Raw genomic sequence first — 10,020 nt, 5'->3', positions numbered from 1 at the left:
TGGGGTCTTTTCTTATATAGGCTCCTATTACCGCCCCCACCCCCGTCTCGATTTGTCACATTTGCTGTCTGGTCACCCTATTTCCAAAATCTTGCTATTCTTTTCGCATTTTTCAAAAAAACCCAAATAATTGTACATCTTTTATCTGCAAAAGTTCTCATGCCAACTCATGAGCAACCCTACAGTAAATTAATGAGCACACAACAAAACAGTTTTTGTCAAGGAAATAGATTTCCATTTCAAGTTTCCAAGGAGTTATGGAAAAATAATCATAAAATTATTATGTAAGATACCTTGACAAGATCCTGTGGGCTCTTCTGGCCTTTGAGAGACACCTGGATCACTTGGAACACTGCTCTGAAATTCAAACTTTTCCAAGAATGTTCTGGTGTCCTGCTAGTACCTGCGGAGAGCAATTTGCAGTTACACAACTGTTTACTGCTGCAGAATTGCAGCTTGTCTGCTTCTGAGCTGTCAAAGTGGAGACCATATTTCATTCTAAACTAAATAAATGCTCTTCCCAGAATTGCTGGGGATTTTACTATAAACCTAAAGGGGAAACTAAAAGGAGAAGAGTCCAGTGAAAGATGCTTCCAGCGCTGAATTCAGAGTGTTGTTGGTTAGTATAGGAAGAGCCTGAAGAATCAAAGGTCAGCAAAAAGCCAGAGCTGAGTTAAGAAGTGCATATCCCAGTGAAAGATGAGTGCAGCCACAGCCAAAGGACTGGGTATTTGAGAAATGATGTTGCCAAAGTGTACATTATCTTGATGGGTAAAACAACTTTTTATTATCTGCAGCATGCCATATGCAATGATCTTGCTGGTGTAATTGTCAGTTTGTGCTGTGAAAATGGAAAGCAGGGTGAGGGGGAGAACAAGCAGTATTTGACTTCTGAAAAAATTCTTTATTTTAACTGTATCACTTTGAACATTTTATAATTTGATATAATAAATCCAACCTAATGTAATAAGAGAAAGGCATCATTTAGTTTCACGTTTGTGTGTTCAATCCTCTCAGTTTCACTTTCCTTACCTTCAACTCCCAGAAATTATCCTCACCTCTTCATTATCTTTCTCACATTCAGCACCACAGCTCTGGGACGACAGGACCTGTGCAGCACCCCCACACCTGAGTCATGTGGGCTTGGAGGGAAAAGACACCACAGGAAAGAGCCAGCTTGGAGAGAGGTGGGGAGAGGAAAGGGAGGAGGCCAAGAAATTCTTAAGCCTGCAAGAGCAGATGCAGAAGGCGCTGGAACAGGGACTTGTGGATACGGATGTCAGAATCCTTTCTGCTTTCGGACTCTGCCCTTCAGCTGCTTACTCCAACAACTTCTGCCCCCCTTCTGTCTCTTCCGCCTGCCCTGAATGCTCCCCTCCCTGCCTTTGCCTGCCCACTGTGTTTCCGTTTAGCTAATCCCATAACAATTCCCCCAAAGAATTAAACAACAACCCATCAGATCCCCACAAAACAATCTTGACACCAGCATGACATTTGCAAACCATCATTCTGCTTGTGTGTTCTGTCTTTTCCCCTAACCTTTGCCTGTGCTGTCAATTTAAACTGAAAACCCTTCAGGGCAGGGACTGTCTATTACTCTGTACAGTGCCTAGCACATTGGGACCTTGTTCTCGGTTGCTCCCCAGACAGTATCATAATGCAAATAATAAACAGTTTACTCACCCAAACAATCCCTTTTAACTTGGATAAATTATTGTTGTTAGTGTTAAACAAGTTCCTCTTGCCCCAAAAGAGAAGTTTCTGAATTCAAGACATTAAATGGAAAGAAAATTAGAAAAAGCCAAAAGTTTACTTTACTAATTCCCTGTCTCAAAACAGCTTACAATAATAGGACAAACCTATTCTTGCTTTTATTAAAATATATATTTAAATACAAGAAGGTCCATCCAAAACTACAGAAGACCCCTGTCCTGCAAGTTATTGGTCAAAATCATAAAACTGCCCATAACACTGTATAGATAAAATTGTGCTTCCATGAATATGCAAATCAAAAATCAGATCTAAAGCAAACTAAACTTTCTAAAAAGAACAGGAGTACTTGTGGCACCTTAGAGACTACAAATTTATTTGAGCATTGTTGAGATGAGTTCCTGTCTGCATCCTGTAAAATTTACCCATACCGGTATTGCCCTGGCCTCTTCTTTTGTCATTCAGTGTTGAACGCATTCTAAAACAATATCCATTTCCTCACCTTTTGGGGGTGAAGCCAGACTTTAAGGCACCTGCTCCCCTACTTGGTGTAAACTTTGCTTGTTCCAATCAGAAACGAACACAAACAGGTTTTGGGCCCCGTCCCCTATGACACTTCTATGATGTCATAGTTGGTACTTTATAGGCCTGCCTGCCATGTGCAGGCAGGGAGAGGAGAAAGAAAAATGAATCCTGTGTATCCTGTGTACACCCGTAACCGAGCCTGATCACCTCGAAGCCTCTCTCTCAGCTCACGTGTTTCAAACAGAGTTTCTACGTTTGCCGGTCGTTATGCGTTGGTTTGTATTTGTAAGTATCGGTTATTACTAAATGCTTCATCTTTGTTTATAAATATTGTTAGTAGATATTTTAGTCATTGTGTGTGTAAGCAGAGTCAGGATGAGCCCCACCCTGACATCTGGTGGTAAATTATGGGGAGTGCGGAAAGTGTTGCATTGGTATTTCGGTTATTTGCATGGGCACTCCCACCCCACTTAGCATACCGCAAAGCAGCATGGGATGGTTATTTTCACAGCTGTGGGAGCCCCAATTTCGTTGTTATTGGGGCAGGAGGAATGAAATGTTGTCACCCTGATTGGGTAAATGGGGAACTACAAAATTGTCTTGTGATGGGGGGTTTCATTGTCAGCTGGATAGCGCTTGCTAGATGGGGCACATGGGTTCCAAAACCCATTGAAAAAAGAGGCTGGGGACAGGTATCTGTACTTGGTGGTGCAGGCTCCTTGTGTGAGCCAGAAGCACCAGTTCCACCTATGCTTCTATCCACTGTGGAATGTCAGAGTTAATTTTTGATTCCCTTAAGAATCTAGATGCAGGTTACTGAGCTGAGAGCACTGTGCTAATGAGTGGAGCTGAAATCACTGAAGAGCTGGACTTGCTGAGCTGGACTTGCTGAGCTGAGAGCACTGTGCTAATGAGTGGGGGAGCCTGAAGCAATACTGGCAGAGCGGAGTGGAGCAGTTTGTGCAGCCACTGGGTGAGTGGAGCTGAGCAGCTCGTGAGGACGGCTGGAGCGGATCACAGGACACAGGACCAGAGCAGCTGGCAGAGTGGAGCAGCCCACAGAGTAAGCGGAGCTGAGCTGTTTGCGGGGACGACTAGTGGAAGCAGAACCCCACGAAGAGGCAGGGCAGTTGGCCCCGAACCACGTAAGGTGCCCCTTTCTACCTAGGCTGGGGAGGGGGATCTCTGCAAAGAGACTCTTGAACTCTGGGCTGCCTAACCCGGGACAGAGACTTTTGAATTGTGGGACTTTTGGGACTGTGGGTGATTTGGGGGGTTGCTGGACTCAAGGGCCCAGAGAGAAGGACACGGCCCAAGTTGCTGGGGTGGGTCTTTGCTCACGGTTTGACCTATGAACTCTAGTTGAGGTATTTTCCAAATTTCATGCTTGTTGTTGTTGATCCTATGTAATTAAACCTTTTCTGCTACACCAAGAGTCTGTGCTTGCGAGAGGGGAAGTATTGCCTCCTTTAGGCACCCAGGGGTGTGTGTAAGATTTTCCCAGGTCACTGGGTGGGGGCTCGAGCTGGTCTGCATTACGCTGTGGGGAAGGGACCCCTAGGTATTGAACCTGGCCCTTGCTGCTATTGTTTCAGCCTGGCAGAGGGGTTACATTTTTGGGGGCTCGTCCGGGATCCTGGGTCAGTACCCCTCGCAAGCACATCTTGAGTGATCCATTGAATTGGGAAAACTGCAAATTACCTTGTTGTTTTGACCTGTTGTATTTGGAACAGATTAGAGTTTGTATAATGGCCCTACTCTTGTTAGAGGACTGGTGCAAGGGGATGAATATTGACCCCAGGAACTGTCTTCTGGTAACGGGGGTGCTGGAGGCAGTTGATGAGGGCTCAATAGAACCTACCTTAAGGTCATCCACTGAGTACCTGCGTAAGTGCAAAATGCATGGGCGCATGTTTGTGAGGGAGGAGGGGGCTTTTGCTGTACTGTGTGAGCTGCCCTCGGCTGTGGACCCTCTACAGGTTCCAGGCTCGATAGCAGTGGAAGATGGTGAGTGGAAGGTAATAACCACTGGGAGCCAGCCCTCACCAGCCCCTACCCCTGATGTAGAGTTTTTAAAGAAAATGTCGGCCTTTTTAGGGAAAGAGGGAAAAACTTTGGCTGATATGGCGGGTCTGTTGGGCCTCAAGCCGGAAGCCCCACAACAGGAGCCTGCTCCTTCACCTGATGAGTGGGTGAAGGCTTTGGGGCGAGCATTAGAGAAAGTTATGCCACCCCACCCTGAGTCAAGCCCCTATCGTAAGCTGAGGTTGTTTTCTGGGGGTCCCACCCCAATACCTGGGGAGGAAGCATTTGAGCCCTGGCTGGAGCACACCACTGAGATGCTGCAGGAGTGGGCGGTGCCTGATGCTGAAAAGAGAAGGCGACTAGTAGAGTGTCTCAGGGGGCCAGCCCTAGATGTGATTCGCACCCTAAAGCTCGGTAACCCAGGGGTCAAGGTGAAGGACTGCCTGGAGGCCCTGGATCACGCCTTTGGGAGAACTGAGGGTTCAGAGGATGCTTATTGCAAGTTCCTCAATGCAAGGCAACAAAAGGGAGAGAAGGGTTCTGCCTATATCCAGAGGTTGGAGAAGTTATTACAGAGAGCCATCATGAGGGGGGCAGTAGCAGTTGAGCAAATGGACCGGACTAGATTGGCTCAGGTTGTGAGAGGAATTCAGTATCAGAACCCAATCCTTCTCCACCTTCGATTAAGGGAACGGCAAGATAATCCACCAAGTTACTCTCGCCTGATAAAAGAGGTCCGAGAGGAAGAAGAGAGGCAGGCAGCTGGCGAGGTTTGGGAGGTGCAGCAACACCAGGCAACTGGCACAACATCCATGCGGATGCCCAAGGCACTAATGGTGAATCCTCAAGAGGAACTTATCCAGCAAGTGCAGGCCCTGACACAGAAAGTGACTGAACTAGAGAATACCTTTGATTCAGCAAAGACTTCGAGGTGCAAGGAACCCTCTGGTACCATGGTCCAGAGGACTACGTTTAGAACCTCTGCACCACCCCGTCAGCAAGGGAAAGGACAATCCTTCTTCTGCTACCGGTGTGGCCAGGGTGGGCACATTGCTGCAAGGTGTCAGAATGCAGAGAATCCCATGTTAGTATATCAAAAGCTGAGGACCACCTGGGGAAAGTTGGGAAACGGCCCCAGGGCCTGGGAAGGGAGCCGCCTAGGCCTGCAGGATGTGGAGGCTCCCCTGGAAGGAACCATGCGGCCCAAATCCCCCCAGGATTGATAGGACCCCGAGCGGAGGTCACTGTAAAGATTGAAGGAACAGAATGTAGAGCAGTACTTGACACGGGATCCCAGGTGACCATCATATTCCAGTCTTTCTACCAGCAGATGCTTGGGCATCTGCCTATACAGCCCCTGACAGGACTTGGCCTGTGTGGCCTTAGCATGGATGAATACCCCTATCAGGGCTATGTCATAGTACACCTGGAATTCCCAGAAGAGATTGCTGGGGTAAGACAGGAGGTGGACACTGCTGCTTTAATATGCCCTGACCCCAAAGGAGCCTCTGATGTGTCAGTGCTAATAGGGACCAACTCCAGCCTCTTTAGGATACTTGCCGATTACTGCAGACAGCAAGCAGGAGACCAATATCTGAATACCTTGGTGATACACACACACTGTGCCGCGGCCTACAGGAAAATTGAGGACACAAGAAAAGTGATGCCTGATTTGCCAGTAGGAGCACTGAGGTATGCGGGCCCGGTCCCTTTGGTGGTGCCTGCAATGTCAGAAAAGGAGGTGATTGTCAGGAGTACCTGCCTAAAAGGTAGTAAGGGAACATTAGCTGTGGCAGAGCAGCCAACCGAGGGAGGGCTCCCAGAAGGAGTGCTGGTTCTCAGTGGAGTCATAACCCTACCTGCTGAAGCCCAGGAGGAGGTGACTATCCTGGTTGCTAATGAAACACGCCGTGATGTGTTTGTAAAACCAGGGCAGAAGATTGCAGACATCTTTGAGCCTGAAAGCATTGTGAGACCGCAGTGTGAAGCTGAAGTTCCAATGATAGATCCTGCGAAGTTTGACTTCGGGAACTCACCACTGTCCGAGGAGTGGAAAGATCGCCTGAGGAAAAAGCTTTGTGAGAGATCCAAGGTGTTCTCACTACATGAGTGGGACGTGGGATGTGCCAAAGGAGTGGAACACCACATCAGGCTACAAGATCCCCGACCCTTCAGGGAGAGGTCTAGGAGGATTGCCCTCTCTGAGATGGAAGACGTGCGCCATCATCTTCAAGAGCTGATCGCAGCTGGTATCATTACAGAGTCCCGAAGCCCCTATGCTTCACCCATTGTGGTTGTTCGTAAAAAGAGTGGAAAAATCCGGATGTGTATTGACTATCGCACCCTAAACAGGCGCACTACAGTTGATCAATACACCATGCCTCGAGTACAAGATGCCTTGGACTGTTTGCTAGGTAGCCAGTGGTTCTCTGTGTTGGATCTTCGGAGTGGATACTACCAGATCCCTCTGGGAGAAGAGGATAAGGAGAAGACAGCCTTCATCTGCCCGTTAGGGTTCTACCAGTTTGAACGCATGCCCCAAGGGATATCTGGGGCCCCTGCCACATTTCAACAACTTATGGAGAAAGTTGTGGGAGACATGAATTTACTGCAAGTGTTAGTTTACTTGGATGATCTGATTGTGTTTGGAAGAACCTTGGAGGAACATGAAGAAAGACTTCTTAAAGTGCTCGATAGGTTGGAGGCATATGGTTTGAAGCTTTCAATTGACAAATGCCAGTTCTGCCAAACCTCAGTAAAGTATGTCGGTCACATCGTGTCCCAAGAGGGCGTGAGTACTGATCCCGATAAAATAGAAGCACTCACTACCTGGCCACGTCCCACTAACTACAGGGAACTCAAGACTTTTCTTGGATTTAGTGGCTACTACCGCAGATTTGTGAAGAACTATGCCACAATTGTAAAACCTCTGAATGATCTTACCCGGGGATACCAGTGCAACAAGTGCAAATCTAAGACCCGGAATAAGAGGAGGCCTCCAAAGCCTCCTGTGCAGAGACACTATTGTCCCCTTCGAACCATTTGGGCCACGGTGGGATGAGAGATGTGAGAGGGCTTTTCGGGAAATCATTACTCGCCTAACTCATGCTCCCATCCTAGTCTTTGCCGATCCAAGCAAACCATTTATCCTGCATACTGATGCCAGTTTGGAAGGTCTGGGAGCAGTACTGTATCAGGAAGAGGAAGGCCACCACAAACCTGTAGCCTTTGCCAGCCGAGGACTGTCTGACAGTGAAACTCGATATCCCATCCACAAGCTGGAGTTCTTGGCTTTGAAATGGGCCATCACTGAGAAATTTCGAGACTACTTGTATGGTGCTCAGTTCCAGGTGTGGACAGACAACAACCCCCTGACTTATGTGCTAACAAGTGCTAAGTTGGATGCTACAGGGCAGAGATGGGTGGCCGCCTTGGCTAGCTATGAGTTCAGCATTCAATACCGATCCGGGAGAAGCAATGTAGATGCAGATGCATTGTCCAGACGTCCGCAGACACCTGAAGTTGCTGTGATACCCACAGATGGAGTGAGAGCTATTTGCAGCGTGAGTCGCAGAGAGCCAGAGGCCCATGAGAGCCTTCATGGATGTGTTGCTGAAGCTTTGGGCCTTCCCCCTGAATGCGTGCCTTCTGCTTCAGTGAACTATATTGCATTGGACCAATCTCCCTTGCCCGTGCTCAATGCGGCTGACTGGCAGGAAGCCCAGCTGCAAGATACGGACATCCGTGATACACTACTTGCCAAAAGGGAGGGGCGAAGCCCAGCTGCAGTTGTCCCGCCCAACCCAGAAGGTAAGCTGCTATTGAGAGAATGGACCAAACTAAAACTGATTCAGGGAGTGCTACACCGCGTGACCACAGATCCTTTACAAAAACAACGGACCCAACTAGTGCTGCCGAAAGAGTACAGAGGCCTGGCCATGAGGGCCCTGCATGATGACTTTGGACATTTAGGAATGGAGAGGACCCTGGAACTTATTCGCAGTAGGTTCTATTGGCCCCGGATGGCTGAAGATGTTCGCAGAAAATGTGAAACCTGCTCTCGATGTGTTCAAAGGAAAACTCTGCCCACAAGGGCTGCATATCTGAAAAACATCACCAGCAACAAACCTCTGGAGCTGGTTTGCATTGATTTCTTGTCCTTAGAAGTAGACAAGAGGAATATTGGGAACATTCTAGTCGTGACCGACCATTATACGCGATATGCGCAGGCATATCCCACACGTGATCAGAAGGCCACCACTGTCGCTCGAGTACTGTGGGAAAAATACTTCTCAGTTTATGGATTCCCAGCCCGGATACACTCAGATCAGGGGCGGGACTTTGAAAGTCACCTTCTAAAGGAGGTGCTAAGGATAGCAGGAATTAAAAAGTCGAGGACAACGCCTTATCACCCGCAAGGTGATCCTCAGCCAGAGAGGTTCAACCGAACCCTATTAGATATGTTGGGGACTTTGCGGCCAGAACAGAAAGCAACCTGGAGCCAACATGTTGCATTTCTGGTGCACGCCTACAACGCCATTAAAGAACGACGCCACGGATTCACCCGTATCTTTTGATGTTTGGGCGAGAACCAAGATTACCCATAGACCTGTGCTTTGGTGTATCCGAGGATGGAGATGGCTATGAAATTCATCAGCAATATGTATCCCGACTACGAGAAAAGCTGCGGGATGCTTATCACTTAGCGGCATCTGCAGCTTGGAAGAACGCAGACCGCAACAAACATCGATATGATGCTAGGGTACGTCTGCAAGAGCTCCAGCCAGGGGACAGAGTCTTGCTGCGAAATTTGGGTATTGCTGGCAAACACAAGATAGCTGACAGATGGAAGGCAATACCTTACTTGGTGATGGAAAAGCTAGGAGACCTGCCGGTCTACAAGATCAAACCTGAAGAGGGTCCAGGGCAGGCAAAGACTGTGCATAGAAACCTTTTGCTCCCTGTGGGGGAATTGGTGGGCAGCCCTTATGAGATGGGCCACAACAGGGCAAGTGGGCAGAATGAAGGTGCTGTACCAAAGCCACCTTCCAACATGGACAGGCGGCCCCCTGCAGCTAACCTACCCCTACTCAGCACATCTGAGAGTGAGTCTGAGGAGGAAGACACAACCATGGTGTATCCTGGGATGAAGACAAGATTTCAGTCTCGATCAGCTGACTCAAATGAGAGCACCTCCTCTTCCACCCTAAACCCCATGGCAGAAGTATTTAGGCCTATTCCTGATACCCCTGAGCCACTGGTGGGACCCCCATGTGATGTCACGCCCGGGTTATTGGACAGCGGAGACATACAGGTGGAGGATGTCCTGAGCACCATCAACCCTCCACTGTTAGAACTGGAAATGCAGGGGCCTATGGCAGTATCTGAGGGGGACTCACAGGAAACTTCCCCATCCGTTACTCAAGAGGATGTCCCCCCTGCCACAGCAACAGAGATTCTCAATAGGCGAGACAGGGTAATAAGACCAGTGAAACGGTTAACTTATGATGCACCTGGGGTGACTAGTGAGGAGCCAATACATTTAGCACACAGGCTTGTGGAAGCTAAAGTGGGCTATCTGAGGCCGTTTGATGGGGGCCAATAAGTTGGTACAGTAGGGAATGTGATTTATCGGGACGACAAATTCTCGGCTGGGGGGAGGATGTAAGCAGAGTCAGGATGAGCCCCACCCTGACATCTGGTGGTAAATTATGGGGAGTGCGGAAAGTGTTGCATTGGTATTTCGGTTATTTGCATGGG

The 10,020-nt window shown here is 48.5% G+C and overlaps 1 protein-coding gene and 1 long non-coding RNA gene across 2 annotated transcripts; one reads left to right on the top strand and one right to left on the bottom strand.

Annotated features, from left to right (window-relative positions):
* Positions 1–292: 292 nt before the first annotated feature.
* On the bottom strand, positions 293–2,259 carry LOC120397805. Its single transcript, XR_005594013.1, has 3 exons — positions 2,213–2,259; positions 1,684–1,761; positions 293–403 (listed from the first exon to the last, which is right to left on the bottom strand). It is a non-coding gene; the product is annotated as an uncharacterized LOC120397805 (long non-coding RNA).
* A 1,760-nt stretch (positions 2,260–4,019) lies between these two features.
* Positions 4,020–5,483, top strand: LOC120397301 (paraneoplastic antigen Ma1 homolog). Its single transcript, XM_039523000.1, has one exon. It carries the CDS (start codon positions 4,020–4,022, stop codon positions 5,481–5,483), a length of 1,464 nt encoding a protein of 487 aa, XP_039378934.1.
* The last annotated feature ends 4,537 nt before the right edge of the window (positions 5,484–10,020 follow it).

This window comes from Mauremys reevesii, linkage group 2 (assembly GCF_016161935.1).
Source record: "Mauremys reevesii isolate NIE-2019 linkage group 2, ASM1616193v1, whole genome shotgun sequence".
NCBI classification, from domain to species: domain Eukaryota; kingdom Metazoa; phylum Chordata; order Testudines; family Geoemydidae; genus Mauremys; species Mauremys reevesii.
This window is presented reverse-complemented; position numbering and strand designations above follow the sequence as displayed.